The sequence below is a fragment of the Petaurus breviceps genome, unplaced genomic scaffold, assembly GCF_028583685.1.
Source record: "Petaurus breviceps papuanus isolate PSGF00001 unplaced genomic scaffold, PetGlider_PUasm1.0 37, whole genome shotgun sequence".
NCBI classification, from domain to species: Eukaryota; Metazoa; Chordata; class Mammalia; order Diprotodontia; family Petauridae; genus Petaurus; species Petaurus breviceps.
This window is the reverse complement of record NW_027186296.1, coordinates 12,218,934-12,245,208: the sequence shown is the minus strand read 5'-3', so window position 1 is coordinate 12,245,208 and position 26,275 is coordinate 12,218,934. Positions and strand designations below refer to the sequence as shown.

General features: G+C 44.8%; 2 protein-coding genes and 1 long non-coding RNA gene across 5 annotated transcripts in view; 2 read left to right on the top strand and 1 right to left on the bottom strand.

Moving 5' to 3' along the window:
- Window positions 1–6,474: 6,474 nt before the first annotated feature.
- LOC138168936 (uncharacterized) lies at window positions 6,475–9,757 on the bottom strand. The gene is made up of 2 exons (XR_011170237.1): window positions 9,661–9,757; window positions 6,475–8,580 (listed from the first exon to the last, which is right to left on the bottom strand). It is a non-coding gene; the product is annotated as an uncharacterized lncRNA (long non-coding RNA).
- On the top strand, window positions 9,681–15,908 carry TM9SF1 (transmembrane 9 superfamily member 1). Of its 2 annotated transcripts, XM_069097924.1 has the most exons (7): window positions 9,681–9,818; window positions 9,944–10,107; window positions 10,633–10,991; window positions 11,778–12,399; window positions 12,798–12,983; window positions 14,443–14,716; window positions 15,204–15,908. In XM_069097924.1, the coding sequence occupies exons 3-7, from the start codon at window positions 10,650–10,652 to the stop codon at window positions 15,595–15,597; spliced, it is 1,818 nt and encodes a 605-aa protein (XP_068954025.1). In that variant the 5' UTR covers window positions 9,681–9,818; window positions 9,944–10,107; window positions 10,633–10,649; the 3' UTR covers window positions 15,598–15,908. The 2 variants fall into 2 exon arrangements, with proteins under 2 accessions (XP_068954025.1, XP_068954026.1); XM_069097925.1 differs by lacking the exons at window positions 9,681–9,818; window positions 12,798–12,983 and having other exon boundaries at window positions 9,958–10,107.
- Window positions 15,909–15,983: 75 nt separating this feature from the next.
- Window positions 15,984–26,275, top strand: part of IPO4 (importin 4) — an 18,633-nt gene continuing 8,341 nt past the window's right edge. The window contains exons 1-19 of one of the 2 annotated variants that reach the window (XM_069097923.1): window positions 15,984–16,357; window positions 16,451–16,537; window positions 17,179–17,258; window positions 17,354–17,395; window positions 17,749–17,878; window positions 17,994–18,173; window positions 18,643–18,708; window positions 18,813–18,914; window positions 18,999–19,082; window positions 19,442–19,606; window positions 19,819–19,872; window positions 20,240–20,349; window positions 20,596–20,704; window positions 20,896–21,025; window positions 21,447–21,560; window positions 21,701–21,814; window positions 22,480–22,600; window positions 22,840–22,951; window positions 23,066–23,187. In XM_069097923.1, the coding sequence (XP_068954024.1) occupies window positions 16,289–16,357; window positions 16,451–16,537; window positions 17,179–17,258; window positions 17,354–17,395; window positions 17,749–17,878; window positions 17,994–18,173; window positions 18,643–18,708; window positions 18,813–18,914; window positions 18,999–19,082; window positions 19,442–19,606; window positions 19,819–19,872; window positions 20,240–20,349; window positions 20,596–20,704; window positions 20,896–21,025; window positions 21,447–21,560; window positions 21,701–21,814; window positions 22,480–22,600; window positions 22,840–22,951; window positions 23,066–23,187 (1,991 nt within the window). In that variant the 5' untranslated portion in view covers window positions 15,984–16,288. The remainder of the gene's footprint in view (window positions 16,358–16,450; window positions 16,538–17,178; window positions 17,259–17,353; window positions 17,396–17,748; window positions 17,879–17,993; window positions 18,174–18,642; window positions 18,709–18,812; window positions 18,915–18,998; window positions 19,083–19,441; window positions 19,607–19,818; window positions 19,873–20,239; window positions 20,350–20,595; window positions 20,705–20,895; window positions 21,026–21,446; window positions 21,561–21,700; window positions 21,815–22,479; window positions 22,601–22,839; window positions 22,952–23,065; window positions 23,188–26,275) is intronic. The other variant, XM_069097922.1, reaches the window with a different exon arrangement.

Here is a 26,275-nt window from a genome sequence, read left to right as displayed (position 1 = left end):
TCTCTCTCTCTCTCTCTCTCTCTCTCTCTCTCTCTCTTTCTCTCTCTTTCTCTCTGAATGAGTGTGTGTGAGTAATCTGACATCTTCTAAGCTTTAAACTGCAACTGCAGGACATTCCTTTGAAATGCTGTATGTCTTTCCCTCCTTCTTTCCCCTGCTGCTGAATGCAGGCTGGAAAGGGAGAGAAAGAGAGCAAAATATTGTCTTGTTTGTGAACAGAAGTTTTAAGATCTTTAAGATCTTTAAAAGTTTGAAAATCTCCTCTTCATTCCACTCTGGCCAAGTGGAGTGAGGAGAAGGTGATAAGAAAGGGAGGGAATCTTTTCCCTCAGAACAAAGAGGCAGGTAGACTAACATTTAACTATTTCCTGCCTCACCTAAAAGAGAAAAGTTTTGTGTAACAGAATGCAACTAAAAGGCAACTGAATGCATTCTGGTCATTTTTGAAAAGTGTCACTCCTAATTTGATGCTAAAGAAAAGTCAGAATTCATTTTACTATTTGGCATTTAGGCAAATTGGAATATTTTCTAAGATTTGATACATAAGGTGAGGTTTTTGGGTTCTCTAGAACTGGGATAAGGGAGTAGGCGCCACTCCCTCTCCCCTTGCTAGGGAAGTCAAAGCTATCACTTTCAAAGAAGTTTCTAAGGAGTGGACACAAAATTTATTGGAGTAAAAGTTGGAACAGCTAAAAACATTGGGGGGAGGCATAGCAGCTATATTGAGGGCCCCTGGGGCATGCAGATGACCCTCTTTCCTTTCAAAGCTCTGCAACTGTGGGGAGAGGAGAAAAGCCTCTGCACTTGGTAAGCCTAATTTTCTATCAATAATTTTGGTATGTGATGAATCGGAAATGCAATTAATGTCATAATGTCATTGTTCTATTATGGTATCTCTAAATTGTAAAATCTAAATTGTAAAGTCCTCTTATACTGTAAAAATTGAGTGACAAAGCAGTTTTCAATCTGAGTTTTGTTGAAACTAAAGGATGGAGAAAAAGTTATGTAAAACTAGCTATGTTTACTTTATCAGTTCTGCTAACCCTATGTTATAATGTTTATTTCATGTGAATTGGATTTTTTATGTTATAATATCTGATGGTTTAAAGCTCTTATATTTGGGATACAAACAAGTAGTAACAATACCGCCAATATTTACTGTGATAGCTGATTGTCCATTTAACTTTTTGGCTATTCTGGAAGTATGCAGTGATTATAAGTTGACTGGTTGTATGGCATCAAAAAAAAAAAAAAGGATTTTAGTTTAGTATAACTCCATGTGGAGTTTTAAGGTCATCAGATTGGTAATTAATTTGTTTTTATTTCGAAGTTCAAATTTGAGATGATATCATTACTGGTAAACATCTGTACTATCTATGCTGTATGAGAAGCAGTTTCTCTTAAAGTTTTGGAGTATTGTAATTTGGGAAAATCTTAAGCTTCCAAGTCTGTCTTTGTTTAAAAGGAAGTTTCAGTCAAGATTGTTTAAAATTGTAAGACTGTTAACTAAGTTATTGAGCTACTGTTTTAATGCTAAAACCTAAAACTGTGACAACTATTCTGACTAGTTCTGCCCATTCAGAACAGTCCTCCTGCTTATATGAGAATTGGCTAAACAGGGGCATAAAACTGCCAAATCCCCTGGAAACTCTCTGTTAATTAAGCAAGGTCATTGGGAAAGGAACAGTTTTAGTCATGTAGTTTTTAAATGAACCTAACTTGCTAAAAAGTTGCAAGGATTAAAAAGGATTTTTATCAATTGGCTTCTAGATTTCAGAAGGAAAGATGGTAAATGGAATTCCTTGCAGTTGTGGAACCTGATAAATCTTTATTGCTTATGGCAGCTACAAGAGAATAGAAATAATTATAAGTGGCTCTAAGCTGTGATTGTTGAAGCTTGTTGTTTAAGGTAAAAGGCATTTGGGACCATAACTAAATTTTATTTTGAGTTTGAATTTGGGTATAGTTATCTGCATTAAATCAGTATCTGAGAAAATGCCACAAGCTACTCAGAGCCTGTACTGTGGACAGGTGGAAGCCTGCATTTGGTAAAGGCAGAAGGGACAATCTTAGCCTCGGTCTGGGATGGGATCCCTCCTGGCTCAGTTTACCTATGGGGTTCCTTTGAAAAGGAATGTTCCCCACCTATTCCTGAGTCTAGCTCTGAGGTGGAATGGATACTGCATGGTTGGATATCTGTAACTAACCTGAATTTAAACAGAATCAAGGATGTTTTATCCTGTCATATTTGGAATGTCACAGGTCCCTGTTTTTTTCCTTCTATAGCAGGTTTCTATGATCAGAGCAAGGAGTCAGTAAAAGATGTGAGCTCTTTCTTGTTAGCCTACTGGAAAATCTAATATTATTTTCATCTAGGATTAGAACATGTGCAGAAAGTTATGCAAACTGCTTAAGATCATTCTAAAAGTTTTATGAGTCTTGAACTGTTTTAAAGAAGGGAAAATACTTTTAGAAGAAATTTTAAATCTCTAGTGGGATTTTGAAAGGCCTATTCTATGGGAAAATATGAAGGACAGTGAAATAGTCTGAGTAATGGGTTATACTAGCCCATACTCACCCCACTTCTGGTCAATTTTCTCTTACTCCTTTTTGGCCCTTGTTTGTTTAATCTTTTTGCTAGATTTGTGTCTTTTTAGGCTCAGCACCCTTCACTGGCAGGTGACTCTTCTGCTGGGAACATTGTCATGCAATCTAACTGACCCATGGAGCCTCCATGTTCAAGGCCTACAATGAACGGGCCCCCATTTGTGCTCCCCAAGGATATTCCTTTCTTTATGGGATGGGTGGGCCAGAGGGTGTGAATTCTGGGGACGAGGTATGTGCTCCCTGGCATTTCTCACACCCCCTCTGACTATTTATAACATCACTAAGTCCAGCACTTCTCCTTTAAAACGAGTTAAACGGGGGTTTTCCGGACAACATTCTAAAATCATAGCCTTAGATTATCTGCTGGCCGCTAGTGGGGTGTTTGTGCACTAGCTAACACCTCCTGCTGCATGTATATCAATAATTCCTGACAGGTAGAACGCCACACCAAAAATATACTGGAAAAGGCCAATTGGATGGAAGACTTCATGAAGCCCTTAGTTCACCAGGTTCCTCCTCTTCCTCATGGTGGTCCTGGCTTTTCCCTATACTTGCCCCTTTTCCTGGTCCTTGCCTTGCTTTCTCCATATGTACAGAGGGGAGATCAGGATGATTCTGTCTCCAACCTGTAGTTGGTTTGTAATAGCTGTCATTTGTTTAGGAAACCTCCTGAAGCAGTACCTGTGCAGAGATGAAGCCTACAGGTACTAGGATTAGGGCTGGAGAAGGATGGATGTATACAGGTAAATAGGAGTTGGGTGTTTTCCCCCATCCCCAAACAGTAGCCTAATAAAGAGTTGCACTCTTAGCATCTATTTATTTCCAGGAATAATGGGAATGGAAGTCCTGTGGGTGGTTTAAGTTTTATTGAAAAGTCTCAAGTTCTCAGGGCAAATGCCAAGTGCCTGAGGGTGTTTGTGCCACTGGGTCCCTCTCTCTGAACAAAGTTGTTTCTTGTAACAAGAGTTAGAGGACAACCGGCATTAGACTGCATCAGTCAAAGAGGTTTTTCCTGTCTCCCATACTTGTCTTTTTACCTACCCAGTGTGAGTTCCTCCAAAATCTGTTCCTAACTTGAATTTAAGGCATGAAATGATGATGCACAATGCCCCCTCCCCCCCTGTAATAAGAATGTAAATTTTAAAGATCTTCCCTGCCCCTAGGCTAATGTGCACCTGAAGCCTGGGGTGGGGGAAGCTTGTTTTTTCAGTAGATACTTCTTGATTGGCCAGTGAGTCAATAAGGTTGTTACATTCTCTGAGCCAGGAGAAGGCTATATAAGCCCTGATGTGTAGCTTTGTTTTGGGACTCACTTTGAGAAGTGTTCTGTGATTTGATCTGAATTCTGGGAAGCCGTTGTTGAGAGTCCCCCGGCTTTGAAAAACCCAGAATGTGGAAACCCAGATGTTGACTGGGTATGGATGTAATGGTTGGACAGTTTGGAAATCTGTCTACTTGATGTTTCTGTCTTGATAATTATGCCTGAATACTTTGAGGTTCAGGGTGCTGACCTTTTCTCCTGAACAAGGTAAATGATATATGTCTGACTGATTAAAGTAAGCTTGTTAACCCATTTTGAGTTGCTTTCCTTTAACAAAGCAGATCCAAGAACCTGTGTGAGCAGGCACCCTGGGGACACTGGGGTGCTTGCAACACCCCCCCCCCCCCCAGCTATTTTGATGGTATTTGAATTGGGGGTGGCGGTGGTGTTGGTATTGGTAGTCTTTCCTCTCTGGAGAGTATTCTTCAGTTAAGTGCTGAAGTGAGAGAATCCATTCACCCCATCCATGACCCACAATACCCTCAATAACCATTTGGGGCAGGTACCAGGTTTTGTTCCTGGGGATTAGAAGCCCAGGAGAGGCCTGAAGGAAGCAGCCCCCAGGACCTTTGAGAGAGAAGAGTTCTTTCTGGTAAAGATGGTTCAGGTGAAGGAGAATTTGGCTTAGGCTTTCTAAGCAGTTTGCCCCCATTTTCCTTCTCCAACGCCCACCTCTATAAATCACAATAGATTTCTTTCACAGATCTCTTTGTCTCTCCCATCCTCTGGTTCCCACCCTTTTTGTTTCCTTATATTCTGTATTGCAATGCTCAAGCTACTTTATCAGCAGACAATTTCAGTATGGGGGGGGGGCCGGTGGCACAATTCCCTTTTTTTTTTTTGCCAGGAGTAGGTTCCCAAAGGTTTTTCCAGTGAATGCTCCACGGAGGCTTAGATCCAAAGGTGCTAATGTGGATACAGAGGTGCCCTAAAGGATGAGTTGCCCTTTCTCTGGTTTATCTTCTAAAGGTACCCTAAAACACAGAGGTGCCCTAAGGGTTAAGTTGCTTATTCCCTGGCGTCGGCCTAAAGTCTTCCCTTATCTTGAAATACCACAAACCTTCCCCTTATCCTGAACCATAAAATTCCTTTTCTCTCTTCTTGTTAGCTTTTCCAATGTCCTTATCTAGGTGAATTCAGGCTTTTCCCAATCACTTCCTGAAACAGGGGGCACTAAGGATAATAGTTAAACAGTAGGATATCCCCAGATATATGTCAATTGCAATACAAATAAAAGGAGCAGGCTGCAAGGGGGATCAAGGTACCACAATGAGAATACAGAACAATAAGCTAAAGCTGTAGCAGTTCCTGTGCAGGTCTGGTCCGGATTCTTGGGAAAGCTGTCTACATCTGATGCCATCTTTTTCAGGTGCCTTGGCTCAGACGTTCACTCAGCAGTAGGGATATTCACAAGCTGGAATAGTCAGGCAGGCCTGACAGGGACTTTCAGAAACATTATTTGATACCAAAGGCACACAGAAATGGTTCGGTTTCCCAGCCATGCAAGGCTAGGTTCAAACAGTATCACAAATAGTTCAGTTTTCTAGCCACACAGGGCTAGGTTCAAACAATACAATCAAGTTTTCCTCATGGTTACAAAATTGCATAATTACATTGTCTGGTATAAATTAAACCACTTTAGGTGGCTTCAAAATATACTAGTTTTGGGAAGGGAGATTACATGTCATCAAAATAACCAAGAAAATTTACACATGAACTATACAAATTAACAGAATCATTAGCAATCCCACTGACCTATTTTAAATGGCACCTTTTTGAATCCCAGATTCATCGTGTAGTTATACAATTCAAAAAGGGAGTTATGTTTTTCTGATTCAGATCTAGAGGTTCCCAGATAATAGTGACAATATAAATTAGAACAATCACTTAAAATTGGCTCCACATTTTTTGAAACTTCAGAGGATTTTCAGTTTATTTATTATTTGTTATTCCTTAACATAGAAATGGTTTTAGGTTTTCTTACCTAAATCCTGTTCCTGGTATAGGAATCTTTTAAATGTGAAGATGTATCTTAGAGGAATCTATCTGATCCTATTGCTTTCCTCAAAATTTGATATCCTTTTTAATTATTTATTTTATTTTTATAATCATATATCATACACAATTTTATAATTATTAAATTAAATAAATAATAAAATTAATTAATTTATATAATCATTTAATTAATTACTTATTTTAATTAAATAAATAATAAAAATAATTTAATTAAAAATAGACATCTACTACATTACATCTTTGTAAGTTATTATTCTTTTACTAACATAAAGTCTTAAATGATATCTCTCTTTTTCACCTCAGCAAAAATATAAACTTTTAAAAATTGAAATTCACTAAACTAAGTTAATGTCCTTGGATAACATAAATTCCCAAAGTATTATTACAGATTTAATTCCTAGATACTTTCAGAATTCCTGTATATCACAAAGTTGAGTCTTAAGCAGTTTGCATAACTTTCTGCACACATTCTAATTCTAGATAAAATAATATTAGATTTCCAAGTAAAATAACACAAAAGAACTCATATCTTTTGCTGACTACTTACTCTGATCATAGAAAATTTACTATAGAAGGAAAAAATCAGGGACACATGACATTCCAAATATGACAGGATAAAACATCCTTGACTATTTAAATTCAGATAGAGTCACAGTTATCAAATCATGCAGTATCTGTTCCACCTTATAGCTAGATTCAGGAAATTCGGGAGGGGAACATCCCTTTTCAAAGGAACATCATGGGTAAACTGAGCCAGAAGGCATCCCATCCCAGACTGTGGCTGAGATTGCCCCTTCAGACTTTCCCCTGTTAACAGTACAGGATTACATTCCCTCTGAATAGCTTGTGGCATTTTCTCAGATACTGACTTAATGCAGACAACTATATCCCAAGTGCCTTTTACCTTAAACAGCAAATTTCACCAATCACAGATTAGAGCCAGTTTTTATTCTTATGGAGCTGCAATAAGCAATAAGGATCTCTTATGAAAGGGATTCTATTTAGCACCTGTCTTTCCCAAATGTGTACTTATTCAAAGCCAATGGTTAGAATCCCTATTTTATATAGACTTGCAACTTCTCAGCAAGCCAGGTTCATGGTTTAGGAATTACATATCAAAAACAAGTTCCTTTCCTGTGGCTGATGACCTAGCCTTTACAAATGGTTTCTAGGGACACCTAAACCTTCCTTTTCATACACATGAGCAATTTTAAGTTTACAAAACTTCCTTTTAAACAAAGACAAACTTGGATGAACAGCTTTAAATTGTCAAATTTTTATAACATAAAAACCTAATTCACATGCAACACAATCCAGATTTTTAAAATTTCTGTAACACTAGTCCTCCCACTTCAAAAAAAGTTTTTTTTCAAATTTCACTAGCTAAGCAGACTTTTAAAAACACAATGCAATTTTAGAAATATAGCAACAATATAACAATTAATTTCAAGTGACATGAAATGACTTCTAGAATAATTTGATCTTATTATTCCTGGTATTCAAAAACTACTTCAAAGTTAGAGAGATAATAATGTATCCAACACATGCCAGACATTATATTAATCAGTTTACAATCATTATACCATTTTAACCCCATAACACTATTAATTTTCCCTTTACAAATTCAGGTCAAGCAGAGATAACAAAAACTTCTGGTTGTTAAAGAACTCGCAATCCCAATATAATACAAATTTACAACTGACAAAATAGAAATACAAAGTCCACATTTAACTACCAAAAGGAAAAGGGTGAATTTGAGGCTTGTTATCAACCTTTTGCTTGGAGCACCTCTACAATTAGTACCCTGGCTTGTCTGTCAGCTTCAGGACCAGGGCCTTTGAGGGAAGGGGAAGGGAAGGCAGGGGAGAGAGGAGGCTACAATATCAGGAGAGTAGCCATCCTCAAGTCTAGGAAAGGTAAGGAAAGGGGAAGGCAGGGGAGAGGGTATCCTCTCCAGGATCAAAGCCTTTAAGGGAAAGAAGGGAGACTATTGGGGAAGAGGGGAGGGAAGGTGCTGAAATCCAAGATTTGCAAGCCTTGAAGGAAAAGGCTTCGGCCTTTTGTTCTGGCTCTGCCTTCAAAAATGAAAATATTCCCTCTCTTGGTAGTTAACTGAGTGAGCACTAGTGCTGGCAATACTTCTCCTAAGACCAATCTCCAAAGGGGATCTAATTAATTACAAAGAGATTGTCTTAAATTCCTTCAAAGGGGATCTAATTAGCACAGAAAGACCCCAGAATCTCTTTCCAGAAGGGATCTAGTTAATTACAGAGATCCCAGAATCGAATTTTTTTGCTGTCCAGAGAGGATCTGGTTAACACAGATCCCAGAATTTCTCTCCAGAGGGGACCTAGTTAACACAGATCCCAGATCACCAGAGAGGATCTAGTTAATGCAGAGTGCTTTGACAGTGAATCGATCCCTGACCCCTGAGCTAGCTTTAAGGGAATTTCAGACTTCAACCAAACTAGTGGGAAGTTCTTTGGAAGCTGGGAATTGAACTTACCAACCTCATCAAGGTAAAGATTCCAGGAAGAATGAATCCTGAGGCACCTGAATGATTAACTCTGATGAAATGAGGTGCTGTTCAGCTATTCAGCAGTTCCAATCTTAGTCATGGCACCATTACTGTCGACCTTTACAAAAAGTTTGGTTAAAGGAGACAAACAAATAGAAACATAAAAATTACATTATTTATTCAGTATTCATTATTCCCTTAAAGCTAGCATCACTTGCACTAGAAGTGCAGGAGTCCTGACTAATGAACAGAGGAATCATAAGACTTTTTATACATTTTTAGAGCCATCCCAATTCAGGATGATCATGTCACAAAACTGTATGACTTCTATTTGTTACCATCGATATGTGAAACAGTTCCTTGGTTGTAAATGCAAATTGACAACGACCAGAGCAAGGCCTATTTACTTTTTATGATCTCAGGGTGTCTATTTTGCTTTCATGTGGAACAAGTCCCAAGGAAGGGAAATCTCACCTCTGGTCTTTGAAGTTGCTAACACAGGGAAAGGCATTTTAAAATCAACCAAAGCAGTTTGTTTGATTAATTCAGACTATAGCTAAAATATGATATTAATGATTATCACTTGCAAGATTTATCTTGTCCCTGGATATATCCAACCCCCTTTAGAAACCCTAAAATTATATTATCATCCTACAAACTGTATAGCTTTCTGTCTATATAAGTCTGATCCTTGTCCTATATAAATGCCTTTGTTTAGCTCCCTGCAAGTCTCAGGCCCACATACTTTTGCGTCAATAAAGCTCCCTTTGGCTAATGACAAGGTCTGATTGCATTCTTTCAAAACTGAACCAGCTCTCCCACTCTGAACCTCGACAGTGCGTGGTCTCGATTTGGAATAAAGCCTCTCTGGGTTCAAATCCAGCCTCTGCTACGAGTCCCTTAACCTCTCTGGGGCTCGGCTTCCTCGTCTGTGTAATAACTGTCTCCTGGTTCTCCTTCTTATTCTCCTTTGACCGTCATCTATGCTTCAGACCCCAACCCTGACAGGCACTCCAGAAGTGCCAGTGGGGTTGGAGGGGCTTGGCCTGGGGGGCTTTTGGAGTCCCTTCCATAAATCTTGGTGCAGAGAAGCTGCATGCTGATGCGACGCTAACCCGGGGGAGCGGCACCCTAAAAGTAAGAAAAGGTGATCTGGGGCCTAGAACCCCATGCCTCTCCTGACCAAGGGGGTGCGAACCTTTTAAGCCCAGGTAGGGGGCGTGGCTCATCTCGGGCTCCGGAAGCCTCGACGGGACGCGGCGGCGTGTGAAGTCCCCGCCCTCTGTGGGCGGAAGTCTGGAATCTCAACGTGTCCTGGGCTGCCCACAAAGCTTGCCGGAAGAACCCTCCCCCGAGGTCAGTGGCAGGCCTGCTTGGCCACTAGATAGTTCTCCAGAAAGGCGTTGCCACGGGTGGCGGGGGGGCAGAGGTGGGAGAGAAGGATGTGAAATCAGGTTTAAAGCTGCAGCTTCTGAAAACAGGCAGGTCCTGGGACAGCCCAGAGCCCGGGGGTCCATTGGACATCAGGACCTCTCCAGCGCCACTGCTGCTGCTCTGAGAAAGACCCCAACTAAGAGCCCGTGGGCTGCGAAGGGGCCCACTGAGGCCGCCGCCGGCGCCGCCTCGGTCACCCCTCCCACCTTAGGTGAGGACCCCAGGGCTCGGGAGGCGGGAGAGCTAAGAGCCCGTGAAGTTTCCATAGAAACGAAGCGGGGGCGGGGCGCGTAGGCTGCTGGCGGGGCTGGGCAGCCAGGGGAGCATCCGGGGTCGCGCGCTCTGCTGTCCTGGCAGCAAACTGGGCCTGGAACTGAGTGGGGAGGGAGGAGAGCATTCTCACAGGCTGGGGGCGGGGCCCTTCGGGACAGAACGGAGGATCTTACCACTTAGAACCGTACACTTGAGCTGGAAGGAGACCTTAGAGGTCATTTAGCCCATCCTCCTTTTACAAATGAGGAAACTGAGGCCCGGGGAAGTGAAGTGACCTCCCTAGGGCCCACACAGGTAGTGAGTGACGATGTATCTGGAACCTAGAGCTGGAAGGGACCATCCTCACTTTCCATGGAGAAGACAGCCCGAGCTCTGGCATGGGCCACATTCCACCAGCTAACGGGGCACGATGGGGAAGTAAGGGTCGGGCTGGGTTTGTGTGACACGGTGACTCTCCCACCAGGTCAGGTTGCCTTCAGGATGACAGCTCTGGATGCCTTTCAAGGCAGGCCCTGCTTGTGGCTGCCAGTGCTGCTGCTCCTGGGCTCTGGCCACATTCCTGGGGTGACCGGTGAGACTCACTATCAGCCTGGAGACCCTGTCATGCTGTATGTCAACAAGGTGGGGCCTTACCACAACCCCCAGGAGACCTACCACTACTACCAGCTGCCTGTTTGCTGCCCTGAAAAGATCCGACACAAGAGCCTCAGCCTGGGGGAAGTGTTGGATGGAGACCGAATGGCTGAGTCCATGTATCAGATCCGCTTCAGAGAGAATGTTGAGAAACGGACTCTCTGCCAGATGCAGTTAACTTTTGCCCAGGTCAGCATGTCTATGAGGATCACAGTTTACCTCTTCCCCTGTTAAAATTGTGCCTTACATTTTCATAGCATGTTCAAAGTGTTTTCCTTCACAACCACCCCTATGAGGTAGTGAGGGCAAGAATTTTTAATTCCACTTTTGCAGATGAATAAGATAAGGGTCAGAGACTTCCACTCATCCACTTTGCTGGTCTTTCTGCCTTACCATGCTGCTGGGCTTTGGTTTTGTTTTGGGTTGGGGTTTTTTTTTTTTTGCAATAAGGTTTTGTCTTTCATCCAATAAATTTCTTATAATAGTAATAATTAGCATGTACATAGTATTTTAAAGTTTACAAAGGGCTTTACAAATATCTCATTTTATCTTTGCATCAACCCTAGGAGGTAGGTGCTATTATCAACATTTTACAGGTGGGGAAACTGAAGCTGACAGCAGTCTTGTGACTTCTCCGGGGTCACACAGCTAGTAATTGTTTGAGACTAGATTTGAACTCAGTTCTTCTTGGCTCCAGATTCATCACTCTATTTACTCTGCTGCCTTGCTGTCAGATATTTCCTTTTTTCCATATCAACCCTCGTCCACATATCCTCTCTAGCAAATCCTGCTTTGGGGCAGGATTCAGACCACATGGCCTCCCTCTTTTCTTGTCTTCTTTATTTCTAGTCCTAAAACCATAAAGTCATTTTCACTCTGGAGGATCCTCAGGAGAATGAACTGATTATCATATAATCAAGTTCTCCCTCCACCCTTCCTGAGAAGATCTTGTCCACTCCTATCTGTCTTTCATAGGTTGAGCGGCTGCGCCAGGCCATTGAAGAATTATACTACTTTGAGTTTGTGGTGGATGACTTGCCAATTCGTGGCTTTGTGGGCTACATGGAAGAAAGTGGTTTCCTTCCACATAGTCACAAGATAGGACTCTGGACTCACCTGGATTTTCACCTTGAGTTCCATGGGGACCGAATTGTCTTTGCCAATGTTTCAGTCCGTGATGTCAAGCCCCACAGCCTGGATGTGGTACGGCCTGAAGAGCCTCTGGACCTCACTCACACTTACAGCGTGCATTGGTCTGAGACATCAGCAGAACGTCGGGGTGATAGGCGCCATGGTGATGATGGTGGCTTCTTCCCTCGAACACTGGAGATCCACTGGCTGTCTATTATCAACTCTATGGTGCTGGTTTTTCTTCTGGTGGGATTTGTAGCTGTCATCCTCATGAGGGTCCTTCGTAATGACTTGGCCCGCTACAATTTGGATGAGGAACCAAACTCTGGTAGCTCCACTGATGACTTTGACCAGGGTGACAATGGCTGGAAGATTATCCATACTGATGTTTTCCGCTTTCCCCCATGTCGTGGTCTGCTCTGTGCTGTACTTGGTGTGGGTGCCCAGTTCCTGGCCCTTGGCACTGGTGAGGATAACAGGATTGGCTAAGGATACCTCCCTAGGGAATGGACTGTTGGTCCAGCTAAGGAAGACCTATGAAGTGAGGCAATCTAGGGCTCTTCTCCTAAGGTGATGGGGGAGGTGGCATGGCCCAGGCATCTCAAGTAGTGGTTCTCTCTTGCTGGGAAGTGTCTGGTTCTCCTTCCTGAAAAGTAGGAGAGCTGCAAAGCATGTTGTTCCATCTATGGGTCTGCAAGTTTAAGGCAAAAATTGGTGGTTTCATTGAAGGTATAGGGTGGATAAGAGGGAACAAATTCTTCTATTGGAGCTTCTGTGTTTGAGTGAGGGAAAGGCTTATTCCTGTAGTACTTTAAGAGTTGAACAGGGAAGATCTAATGCAGGCTTCACACTATTACCCTGTAGGCATCATCGTCATGGCACTGATGGGCATGTTCAATGTGCACCGCCATGGCGCCATCAACTCAGCAGCCATCTTGCTGTATGCCCTGACCTGCTGCATTGCTGGCTATGTGTCCAGCCACTTCTACCGGCAGATTGGAGGCGAGCGCTGGGTCTGGAACATCATCCTCACCACCAGCCTCTTCTCTGGTGAGGACCTCACTCACCCTGGGTTGGACCAAAATGGGCTTTAGAGGAGGGCTGACCTGAGGCAAAATTATATAAAAAGTCAAGTTTGTTTCTCAGGGTGTCCTCCCCTCTAGGATCCTTCCCAGTGCTTACATATTTTATGATAGCTACTGAGTACCTTTTACTGTAGTACCTTGATCAGGCCTGCCTTCCCAGGGCAACAGTCTAAACTCTGAACTTTTTTAGTCCCTAGTTCAGGGGTGGGGAACCTGTGGCTTCGAGACCACATGTGGCCCTCTAGGTCCCCAAGTACAGCCCTTTTACCAAATCCAGACATCACAGAACAAATCCTTTTATTAAAGGGATTTGTTATGAGAAGTTTGGATTCACTCAAAGGGCCACACTTGAGGACCTTGAGGGCCACATGTGGCCTTGAGGCAGTAGATTACCCACCCCTGCCCTAGTTCAACAAAAATGTATTGCAAACTTACCTTCTGCTAGTGATATCGTAAGTTTTGAGATAAATACAGGAGCACAGATTTGAAGCTGTTCAGAACCATACAGTGGTAAAATAGAAGGTCCCTGAACACAGGGTCATTATTGTTTTATGTACCTAGAGTCTAATAATCTAATGCAAACTTTTTAGTGCCATGTCCCATTTCTTCTGCAAGGTCTCATTCTTGATATTGTAATCATGGTGTTACAGTGGATAGAGCTTAGACTTGGAGTCAGGAAGACCTGAGTTTAAAACCTGCCTCACTTACTAGCTTTGTGATCTGAACAAGTTACTTAACCTCCCTCAGCTTCAGTTCCTCATCTATAAAATGAGGATAGTAATAGCACCTACTTCAGAGTTGTAAGGATCAAACTAGATAACACATGTAAGGGGCTTTGCAAACGTCAAAAACATAATATACTAGCTCATTATTATTAATAACAGGTGATGTGGGGAGATTGCCTCTCACAGTTAATATCTGTTTTAAACAATACCTTAACTCAAAGGAATATAATACTTTTTTTTTAAGCAATCGGGGTTAAGTAACTTGCTCAAGGTTACACGGCCAGTTATTTCTGGGTGTGGTGCTGAGTATCTGAGCCCGGATTTGATCCCCAGGTCATCCCCGACACTGGAGCTGGTGCTCTTACTCACTGTGCTACCTGGCCGCCCCTGGAATATAATACTTTCAACTGTGGATATGATAGCAGGAAGAATTCAGGAACATTCAGTTCTACTCACATCTCTTAAATCATCCTATTAGGCAGGCTTGGCCCATTATTGAGAGTTGTTGGTGAGTGGGAGGCAAGACCAAGAGTAAGGAGAACTGGATGGTGGGGGTGGGACTAGGTCCATATAGAAATCTAGGGCTAGAATGGCAGGTTGGTTCCCCCTCTCCCCCTTCAGGTCCAGTTTAAGTGGGTCTCCCCGAGAATGTGACTTCCAATGCTGATCTCTACCCTCCTGGGGGCCCCATCCCTGCAGTGCCTTTCTTCCTGACTTGGAGCGTGGTGAACTCTGTGCATTGGGCCAATGGATCGACACAAGCACTCCCAGCCACCACCATCCTGCTGCTGCTAACGGTCTGGCTCCTGGTGGGCTTCCCTCTCACTGTCATAGGTGGCATTTTTGGTAAGAACAATGCCACTCCTTTTGATGCACCCTGTCGGACTAAGAATATTGCACGAGAGATCCCAACCCAGCCCTGGTACAAGTCTACTGTTGTCCACATGACCATTGGTGGCTTCTTGCCCTTCAGGTATTTACATCTCCCAACTTCCAGGGCCCTGATTCCCTAAAATTTAGTTCAGCCTCAGGGAGAATCATGGAATCCTTGGTCTGGCCATGTCCCACAGAGACCATTTCCATCCTTTCCCTTGTTAGGCAGGACTTTTTTTTTAAGCTCTCCTGTTACTAAAGCCTGTCATAATTTATTTTTATTTATTTATTTTTTTAAGCAATTGGGGTTAAGTAACTTGCTCAAGGTTACACGGCCAGGTGTTTCTGGGTGGGTGCTAAGTGTCTGAGCCCGGGATTCGATCCCCAGGTCTTCTCAACACTGGAGCCGGTGCTCTTACTTGCTGTGCTACCTGGCCGCCCCGCCTGTCATAATTTATAGACTTGTGAGGAGTGGGGTTGTGTGGTGTCAAGAGGGGGGCACCCTGGCCCCATGGAATGACCTGGGCGGGGAGTGGGGGGGCCCTTAGCCAGGTGAGTGCCCACTGACCCTTCGCCTCTCCTGGCAGTGCCATCTCTGTGGAGCTCTACTACATCTTCGCCACAGTGTGGGGCCGTGAGCAGTACACGCTCTATGGCATCCTCTTCTTTGTCTTCGCCATCCTGCTGAGCGTGGGCGCCTGCATCTCCATCGCACTCACCTACTTCCAGCTCTCGGGTGAAGACTATCGCTGGTGGTGGCGTTCCGTGCTCAGCGTGGGCTCCACCGGCCTCTTCATCTTCTTCTACTCCGTCTTCTACTACGCACGGCGCTCCAACATGTCGGGGGCCGTGCAGACGGTGGAGTTCTTCGGCTATTCCTTCCTCACGGCCTACGTCTTCTTCCTCATGCTGGGCACCATCTCCTTCTTTTCCTCACTCAAGTTCATCCGCTACATCTATGTCAACCTCAAGATGGACTGAGCTCCGAGCCAAGCCCGGGCCCCAGGCCCTGGGCCCCTTTGCTGCTGGGACAGCTTGCTGCCCCTTCCCCAAGCTGGGGGCGGGAGAGGGGGTGGAAGGCCGGGCGGGGCGCGCAACCCCCTGGCTCCAGGCCCCCCCCCCCACTCTGTGTGCTCTTCGAGCCGGCCTCTTCCTAGCTCGGAGAAGCCCCACGAGTCTATAAATATCTATATATAGAAGAACTTATATATTAGAATTTTTAATTTGCTTTTCATTTTGGTTCCAATGGTTTTCTTTTTACAACTGTCACAATAAAGTTTGTTAAGAAATCATTACACTGTCAGAGAAGGTGGGGCGGGGCAGGGGCGGGGCTGGGGCTGGGGGAGGGGACCAAGGAAGTGACTTCAGGCGGGTGCGCCTTGGAGAGGCCCGCGGCTCCCTGCGTCTGGTCTGGTCCTCTGGCTGCGCTCCTCCCTCAGCCTCCCTTGCTCGCCATTCTCCAAAGCAGCTCGCAGCGCTACAGCCGGACGTTAGGGGGCGTAGACCTCGATCCTTTTGCCGGAAGCAGGGTGGGGTGGTCTCTAAGAGCAACGTCGGGGCAGGGCGTGCATGCGCCGCTTCCGCTGGAAGTGGGTGTCAGTGTCTCCACGTGCAGCCCCTCCCCCTTCCTCCGGTGCCGGAGCTGCCGCCGGCAGCCGCTACCTCTGCTACCATGGAGCCGGGGGAGCTGGAAGGGATCCTCCGGGAACTGCTTCTGCCGGAAACGGAGCGAATCCGCCGGGTACGGGACGGGGCCGGCGGGGAAGGGCGGGACCCAAGGGAGGGGGGGACTCCTGTGGCCTAAGACCCGCCGTGTCCTCCCACCTCTCCCCAGGCTACGGAACAGCTCCAGGCCGCTCTCCGAAACCCCGGCGCGCTGCCCGCCTTGTGCGAGCTGCTGACCCACGCACTCGACCCGCAGGTGAGAGGCCCCCGAACTCCCCCTACAGGTGCCGAAACTCCTCCGGTTTGTTAAAAGTACTCACCCTCCCCGTAGTGCTCAGTCTCTGACCCAGACCTCCATCCGAGCCCCCATTGATCTCTGACCTTCCAGGCTCACTGTCTCCCCTCTACCATAAGCCTACAAAGTGGGCATCCTCTTGATCTTCCTCTTGGTTTTCTTTGATCTCTTGTATTCTCTCCACTTCTCACTTCTTAGTCTTCTCAGGCACTTAACTCCTCACCTCTGATGTCCCACCACCCCATTTTTACTGAGTGATTTTTTTTTCAACCCTTGCGGTTCCTAGGCTCCATCATACCAACTTCCTTCTACCTGAGCTCTTACCCTGGTGCTGTTGACTTCTCTCACCCACACGGTCCTTAATTTCTGATGCCTGAGATTACTTACCTCCAGTTCTTAAGATGCCTTCATATTTAGATCCCTAATCTTGAATCTTAGACTGTTTGTCCCAGAGGATCAATTCTAATCCTTAAAAGTAGGAACATCATCTTTGTTCCTGCTCCTCCCTCTGTAATGGGATCTATGTGCTCACTCTTTTCTCCTGCCTCCTGTGCCCCTCATCTTCCTTTGCTCTGACCTTTACCCCTCTTTCCACACCCCAGATCAGGCAGTTTTCAGCACTGCTGATCAGGAGGCGGCTTAACACACGATGGAGGCGGTTGGCAGTGTCCACTCGAGAGAGGTGAGGACACTAACCAGGGACGAAGGAGTGGCATGGAGGGGGTACTCTACCTGACAGAGGGTAGCCTAAGTGCTTTCTACCCTGTTGTATTCTAGTCTGAAATCCCTGGTGCTGAGAGCCCTGCAGAACGAGACAGAGTGAGTACGATCTGTTCCTTTCTCAGACATTCCTTGAGTAGCCTTTGCCTGATTACTGCCAGAATTTCCTATTTCAGAGACCTTAGGCCTCCTCCTTCAGCTCAGGTTCCTGATTCTTTGGGGTAAGATATCTCGAATTGCCTAAAAGGAAGGGAGGGTAACAGATATTGTATCTAATAGAAAAAAAGAAAGTAGCTAGGTTGTGAGGTTTGTATTAGAGAAAGAGAATGGGGCAGTATTAGAAAATGACATAAGTGGGTCTGGCATTTTAAATACTAGTTCTGCTCCATGCTACTGGACCCTTTTTTGGGGGGGATGAGAGTGACACACATGATTTCTTCTTCAACCCATAGGCACAGTGTGAGCCTCAGCCTGGCCCAGTTGTCATCAACCATCCTGAGGAAAGAAGGCCTGGATGCCTGGCCCCAGTTAATGCAGCTACTCCATTGCAGTACTCAAAGCTCCCACATTCCTGAAAGGGAGGTATGGTTCATGGAGCTTGGGAAAGCTGAGGATGTCAGACCCAGTAAAGGCTTGGGACAGGAAAGGGCTAAGTGTATAGGATAATTTTTCTTCTACCTTCCTTCCCCCTGGGCAGATGGGACTACTTCTCCTGAGTGTAGTGGTAACCTCAAGGCCTGAAGCATTCCGACCACACCATCGAGAGCTTCTTTGTCTGCTGAATGAGACCCTGGGGGAATCAGCCTCTCCTGGGATGCTCTACTACTCCCTTTGTACTCTGACCACCATGACACCCTACTTGGGCCCCAGTGCCTTGGTGAGAAATTTCTCTTTGCCATCACATGTGAAGATGTAAATATATCTCACCTATGAAGTATTCTAGAATCTACTGTCTTTTGGTGAAGTTAAGAAAGTGAGATCATCTTTTTTCATCTCCAGTCATTTTATAGGACTTTGAATATTTAAAAGGAGCAACTAAAAAACTTTTTAAATTCTGTGTACCCTCTTCATTCTCTTTTTATGCTCTGGTTCTCTATCCCTAGACATAAGTCATTCAATAAACATTTACCAAGCCTCTTATGTACCAATGCGTTGTGCCAAGCGCTGGGGATACAAAAAGAGGTAAAAGACAGTTCCTGCCCTCAAGGAGCTCACTGTCTAGTGGGGGAGACAACAAGCCCACAAGCAAAAGCTCTGTCTCCGTGGAGCTCAAAAGTGTTAGCTACCATGTTTCTGTACTGTAGGACTTAGTTCCCACCTGTCTTCCCTATTCTCTACTCTTGCAGCCTCATGCGAGGACTCTGGTGCCCAAGGTCATTCTGGCTTTGCAAACATTAATCCGAGTAGATGAGGTAAGAATGAAGGGCAACAGCCCTGCTGGAGAGGTGAGAGGAACACATAATTCAGGTCCCTGAGTCATCTACAGAAGGACCGTCTGTTTGTCTTTTTATGTTAGACAAAGGCTTGCGAGGCCCTGGAAGCTCTAGATGAATTGCTAGAATCTGAGTTACCAATCATCACCCCATACCTGTCTGAAGTTCTCACTTGCTGTCTGGAAGTAAGGAAGATTGACAGACCCTCCTTGTTGGCTCCCATGGCAGAACATTTCTCCATCTCTGAATCACATTTATTTTTGGCATAGGTGGCTGGGAACGTCACACTGGGGGATGCAGTACGAGTACGAGTTCTCTGCTGTGTCTCTTTTCTTGTCAAACTTAAGAGCAAGGTGGGTAAGCTTTACGCTCTGTCCACTGACCTACACTGCCCCAGCCACTCTCTGGATCATCCCTACCTTTCCGTTGAGCTTTTTCTTGCCTGTCCCTAGAGTTTTAAATTCAAGGCATGGTGTAATTAGGAAGTAGACAGGTGGAGAAATCAGTCCCAAGCATATTTAATCCCAGGCTATTTAGATGCTCTTACTCCTACAAGCCAGGGTTGTTTTCCCCAGATCATGAAGTTCCCTAGCTTTCTTTTAGACTTGTAAACTTGGGTTTATAGGGCTAGAAGGAAGGAGCATTAGGGGTGAAGAGACAACTACATGACAGAAGCCACTAACATCAGCTACCCCACCCCAAATGCCCATAGGCTTTACTGAAGCACCGACTCATAAGTACGATATTGCGCACCCTCTTTCCTATCATGGCTGCTGAGCCCCCTCCAGGGCATCTGGATCCTGAAGACCAAGATACTGAAGAGGAGGAGCTGGAAGGAGGACTGGAGGTGGAAACACCCAAGCAGTTTGCTGTGCAGGTGGGAAGGGGAACAGCAGGAGGGACTCAGTGGGCTACAAGGAAACTAGACCGAAGATGTAAGTGAGGGAAAGATGGTCACAGATAGGGTTTGTGTAAACGAAGACAGGCTCAGTCTTGGTTCTAGAGAGGTAGAAAATTGGGACCAGATGTTGGGAGTGTGAGGATAGGGGGAAGAATACAGAGTTGAAGATGAAAGCTCCTTTTTTTCAGGTGATAGATTTACTGGCCCTCCATCTGGCCCCAGAGAAACTGTTTTCACAGTTGGTGAGTATCGTTCAGAAGCTTCACCTCTCTCCTTCCTTCATCTTGGCCTAATCTATTTTTTGGTAGTGGATTGGACACTGGTATTTCTATGGCAGCACTGGGCATGAAGATTATAGGATTACAGATTTGGAGTTGGAGGAAACATTAGAAGCCATCTAGTTCAGTCCTCATTTTACAGATGAGGAAACAGGCTCACAAAGGTTAAGTGACTTGCTCATAGTCACAGAAGAGTAAGTTGCAGTCAAACCCTATGACTACTGCCCTCTTAGAGGGAGGATCTCTTGCTCCTGATTGGGGCTGGGAGGGTAGGGAGCAAAGTGGAAGAGTGGTAATAGAAATATTGAATTGTATTTGTCTCCTTTGATAGATGCCTTTGTTGGATGAAGCCCTTCATGGAGAAAACCCATATCAACGAAAAGCGGGCCTTTTGGTGCTGGCCGTATTGTCTGATGGTGCCGGTGACTATATCAGACAAAGGTATGCTTTGGAAGGAGGAAGACTAGGGCCTGATTTTAAAAAGGGGCCTTAGGGAGACCATGGGGCATGAAGGTCTAAAGGTATTTGGACAAGGAAAGGAGAAACATGAGGCTCCCAGTAGGAGGGAAGAGAGTAGGATTTTCCTAGAGACTATTTCCTTTCCCCCCACTTTGGTATTATAGGATCCACTGCTGGGTTTCCTCTATCTCAGACCCTCCCTTCTTTTCTCTGCCACCATCTTCCCAGACTGCTGACCCCACTGCTGCAGATTGTGTGCAAAGGCTTGACTGATCCTTCCCAGGTGGTGCGCAATGCTGCACTGTTTGCCATGGGCCAGTTCTCAGAGAACCTACAGGTTAGTAAGGTAGAAGCTGGTATCTCCTTCCCCCAAGTTCTGCTCACATAAGATCCCTTTGGCTCTTACTCTACCATATCCTTCCTCTTTTTTCTTAGGGACCTTGGGTCCTCCACTCCCACCCCAGTATCTGCCTCTTCATTCAGACTTCATCATCACCTGACCCAGTCTCTTCCTGTCTCTCCCTATAGCCTAATATCAGCAGCTACTCTGGTGAAGTGATGCCTTTGCTTCTGGCATACCTCCAGTCTGTGCCACCTGGAAATACACGACACCTCGGCAAGGCCTGTTATGCCCTGGAGAATTTTGTAGAGAACTTGGGTATGAGAGAAGGAACTCCCGGGGCAGGGGGGGTGGTAGACAAGACTTGGCAATGACTGTGGAGTTGTGTACCCATTATTTTAAGGTGGGTGGCATGGAAATGCATTTGCAATGGTAATAGCATTGAATGGACCAAGCAGAGCATCTTCTTTTAGATACTGCCTCATGCTGGGACAGAGATTGTAATGATTCATTTGGTTATAAGAAGTGGGTTTAAGGCTGATTCTAGAGAAGAGTGCTGAATCAAGGGGCCTTAGACTGATCATTTAACACAGTACAGCTGGTGTAATTTGACATGGTAGAGGCAAAGGACTAGACTTTTTGTCTTGCCTCTGATGCTTACTGTCTGTGTGACCTTAGGCCTCAGTTTCCTCATCTACAAAATAAAGATTGGACTACATGGTCTCTTTTATCCCTGTAGGACAAGAGGTGGAACCATACCTCCAAGAGTTAATGGAGCAGATGCTACAGCCCCTTAGAGAACCTACCAGCCCCCGAGTTAAGGAGTTGGCTGTGAGCGTGATAGGAGCCATCGGTGAGGTGGGGCGATAGGGATGCCCCGTTTGGGGTGGAGGGGCTACTGCCTGGAAAAAGCATTATGCAAGCCTCCCCAAAGAATGTGTTTGTGGGGGTCTTTCCTATCTTCTAGTCCTGCTAACTTCACTATTCCTATAGCCAGTGCAGCCCAAGGCTCCCTGACACCTTACTTCCCCACCATCATGGAGCATCTTCGGGAATACCTGGTGACTGGGCGTGAGGACCTTCGACTTGTGCAAATCCAGAGTCTTGGTGAGCACTCCATCCTTGCACTCTTATCAGCTTCTTCAGAGCATTCTTCCTCACTTTCTCCCCACTTTACTATTCCTAATTTCATGTAACAGATTTCTGCTAATTAGACAGGAGTTGCATGGAGGCTAGGCTGGGAGCTTTGTGTTGGCTCTGCCAAGTTCTCGTGGGTCTTAATTTTACCCCTTCAAATTTGTTTCATCTCCTCATGACTTCACAATTCCTGACTGATCTTATCTCTTTCCTGTCATCCCGTCTATATTCCCAAGTATCCTTCTTTTTTTTTTTTTTAAAGCAATCAGGGTTAAGTAACTTGCTCAAGGTTACACGGCCAGTTATTTCTGGGTGTGGTGCTAAGTATCTGAGCCCGGATTTGATCCCCAGGTCATCCCGACACTGGGGCCGGTGCTCTTACTTGCTGAGCCACCTGGCCGCCCGTAAGCAATTGGGGTTTAGTAACTTGCTCAAGGTTACACGGCCAGGTGTTTCTGGGTGGGTGCTAAGTGTCGGAGCCCAGATTCGATCCCCAGGTCATCCCGACACTGGAGCTGGTGCTCTTACTCGCTGTGCTACCTGGCGGCCCCCGCAAGTATCCTTCTTCCTCAAAACTAGTTTAGCCTACCGATCTTTGAATACTATACTTTCTCCCTGTCCTTGATCTTTCTCAGAAACTCTGGGAGTTTTGGCTCGAGCAGTAGGGGAGCCCATGAAGCCCCTGGCTGAGGAGTGTTGCCACCTGGGACTTAGCCTATGTGACCAAGTGGATGACCCTGATCTTCGTCGATGCACGTGAGTGATCTCAAATAAGGAGTGGAGCCCAGTGGAACCCAGCCATCTCACCCGAGCAAATTCTTGTACCTGACTAATTTAGGATTTCTTAGCCATATCCTCTAATTCTGAATCTCTCTTGTTATTCCTTGTTATCTCAACTTTCTCCCCTAACCTTGGTCTGATTTCCTGCTCTGCATATCCATTTTTTAGTAGGGCTGTGCTTTACTTCTCTCTCTTTGGTCTGCTTCCCCTAAAAGGTATAGTCTGTTTGCAGCACTGTCAGTTTTGATGGGTGAGGGGCTGGCCCCCCATCTACCGAAAATCACCACACTTATGATGTCATCATTGCGCTCAACTGAGGGCATCGTGGTAAGGATGGGGGTGGGGACAATGGAGAAGGGGTTGTGCTGGGTCATGTCTCAAGGGTGAGACTGGTAAGAGGGTGTAACAGGATCCTGCTAATCCTGACAGCCTCTATTGCAGCCCCTCTATGACACAAGCAGCTCCTTCCTGCTTTTTGATGAGAGTGAGGGAGAAGAGGAAGATGAGGAGGAGTTGATGGACGAAGATACTGAGGAAGAGGAGGAAGACTCTGAGATCTCAGGGTATGAAACCAAGGAGGGGTGAGGCAGGGATGGCTGGTGGAACAAGGAGGGTCAGCCATGTTCCGGGACTGAAGAGGAAGTCATTGAGATGCCTCATTAACTTGCAGCTGTGGTGGCCTTCAGAGCTGTTCATCTCTCATCTTTTGTGTTGTGTTCGTGCCACCTCTTTTCTCTCTGAAGCTGGTGTTGATTCTCCCCAGCTGTTAATGTTCTTTCCCTCCTGAAATTGCCTTATGTTGTTGTATTTGCCTTTGTTCATATTGCATCACTTCTGGTCGAAGTTAAGTTTCTTGGAAACAGACTTGTGTTTCTGTAGCACCAGTGCTGGGAATGTAGTAGCCGCTTCATTTTAATAATTCAAACAGCATTTATTTCTTATTGGTTTACTGTAGGCCAGTTGCCATGTTAGGCACTAAGATATGAAAGGAAAAAATTGTCACTGCCCTCAAGGCACTTACATTCTGATGAGACAAATGGATATGAGGAAATTAGAGGAAGTTGAAAGCATTAACCTCTATTGGGATCAAGAAAGGCTTCCCATAGGGTGGCATCCTTAAATCCGAGTCAGGAAGGAGGCTTAGGATTCTTACAGGTGGGAAGCATACCTGTTTTCCAGGCCTGAAGAATAACCTACACCAAGATACTGCATTGGGAGAGAGGGAATGTTAACTTTGAGGAATAGTGAGTATGTAAGTTTGATGTGATCAGGAGGTGTGTGAAAGGGAAAAACTTGACCTGAGTCTAGAAAAGGAATGCTGGTGTTAGAACTAGATTGGGAAGGGCTAAAAGGAATAAGCTGAGGAGCTGGCATTTCTACCCTGGGGTAATACCACTGAATTTCTTAACTGGGGGGTGACATGGTCAGTTTTCACTGTGTAGGAAGATGGGTTGGAGGGTAAGTCTGGAAGCAGGGAAGCCAACTAGAAAACTGTTTCAGTCATCCCAGGGAGATTGGGGTGGTGAGCATGAATGCGAATGGAGAGAATGGGGTAGATAGAAGAAATAGAATAGAGGTGGAATCAACAGATTGAGTGTCTGATTGGTTATGGGAAAGAGAGAGGAGAGTCAAAAGACAACATCAAAATTGTGAGCCTACATAGACTGACTGGAAGGATGTTGGTGACTTCAGTCGGAATAAGAAGATTGGGGGGAAATATGTTGTGTTTGAAATGCCAATGGAACCTTTAGTTGCAGATATCCACAGGCAGTCAGTGATGGGAGACTAGAGCTCAGGAGAGGGATTAGAGGCTAGAGAAGTAAATTGAGGAGTCATCTTCATGAATAGGATTGTAGATACAAGATGAATGGATGGACAGGCACTTGTTACGTGTTCACTACATGTAAAGTTCTGTGCTTAGTGCTAGGGATTCATATAGAAGAGTAGAGACAATGCTTTCCTTCATTCTTGCTCACCTGATGGTGGAGACAATGCATGTGGGAAATTTCACTGTAAATAAGATGGAAGGGTCTCATGGTCCTGAGATTGAGGACATTTTCAGGCATGACAAATGGGGTGATATTTTGTTTTTACGTCTTCATTTCTGAATATATCCCAACATTCAGTGAACCATCCCTCGTAAAAAAGAAAAAATTCACTGATTTATTTTTACTTGACTGCTCATTTGTTACATGAAAGGGTTCTGTTGTAACTGGAGAGAGTCCAGTAACTAGAGTTTCCACTTCCCAGGGTCCTGTGATGATGGAAGGCAGTGGAAATTTGTTCTCTTCCAAACACCAAGGAAGACAGATAATCAGGTGAATCAGTTGGGTGATTGTGTTCCCAGGGGCCTGACTGAACTTCTATATAGTATTAATTTCTTTCCCTGATGTCAAAGTAGAGGGGAGTGATGAACAGTTAGAAATATTCTGTGTGTAGAACATGGGTTTGGCTCCTAGTTGGATATGGTGTTTTAAAGCCTCAATCTTGGTATTGGGCATTCAGTGATCATGGAGAACTGAGGCATTGTTACTTTTCTCATGTGGCTTCAGTGAAACAGGACGGAGCAGGTCACTTCTTACGCCTATGGTGATAAGCTAAGATTTTCAAATCCAGTTTCTGACTGTGCTTTTGTTGCTGGTGTAGGTGATAGAAGCGGTGTTTTAAATTCAATATTTATTGTATGTGTTTTGGCTTTATATCAGAGTCATTTTCCACACCCTGATTAAACCCATCCTTGTGACAAAAAAACCTTAAGCAAAAACATCAAATACAAAAACTTTCCCTGACAGTGTATATGCTGTTCTGTTCCAATATCGTGCCAGCCTCTCTGCTTTGAAAGAAGTGTTTTGTTGTCTAGATAGTAGACTTTTTCAGCTCTTAAAATTTTTTTAACTTTTTAAACATCAGAAAATGAGCATTTCCGTGTACAAAGCAGAACACAAAAGGAAGGTTACATATAAAACTGAGTTTCCATCTAATACCTCTTGCTCTTTTAAAAAATATATATAATACCACCTTACTTAAAAAACTCCTGTTTTTCTGTGCTTCCTTCTGAACTTTCTTGCATTGTCATCTACCTTTTTAAAAAATATTTTAATGGCCTCTCTTTTTGGCATCATTGTTGTTAATGCCTTCCCTTCCCTCAACTCTTCACCTGCCCCATTAAAGACAATAAAAAAAGCCCAGCACATTGTAACAAATAAGCATAGCCAAACAAAATGAACCTGTATAGTGGCCACATCCAGAAACATGGGCCTCTTTCTGCCCCTTGAGTCCATCACTAATATACAGGAGGTGAGTACCATACTTTTATCATAGGGCCTCATAGGAAACAGGGCTGGTGACTACACTGATTGAGAGTTCTTGAATCTTTCACTTCTTTTTCTTTTTTTTTCTCATTTTTCAAATGCTTTATTAACTTCTGATTTACATCAGTCATTTCCTCCAGATTTTGAGTTACAAATTTTCTCCCCATTTTTCCCCTACCCACCTCCCCAAAATAGCAGTTCCATAGGATATCCCCTTCTCCAATCTGCTCTCTCCCATATCTTCTCCCATACCCCCTTTGACTTTTCTAGTAGGGCATGGTGGATCTCTATGTCCCAGTGCCTGTATATCTTATTTCCCAATTACATGTAAAATAGTATT

Bases quoted from the DNA above. Each gene is read 5' to 3' on its own strand.
- TM9SF1 (XM_069097924.1), top strand. From the start codon at position 10,650: ATGACAGCTCTGGATGCCTTTCAAGGCAGGCCCTGCTTGTGGCTGCCA. The intron at 10,992-11,777 runs GTCAGCATGTCT...TGTCTTTCATAG, and splicing joins TGCAGTTAACTTTTGCCCAG to GTTGAGCGGCTGCGCCAGGC. The intron at 12,984-14,442 runs GTGAGGACCTCA...CCATCCCTGCAG, and splicing joins CACCACCAGCCTCTTCTCTG to TGCCTTTCTTCCTGACTTGG.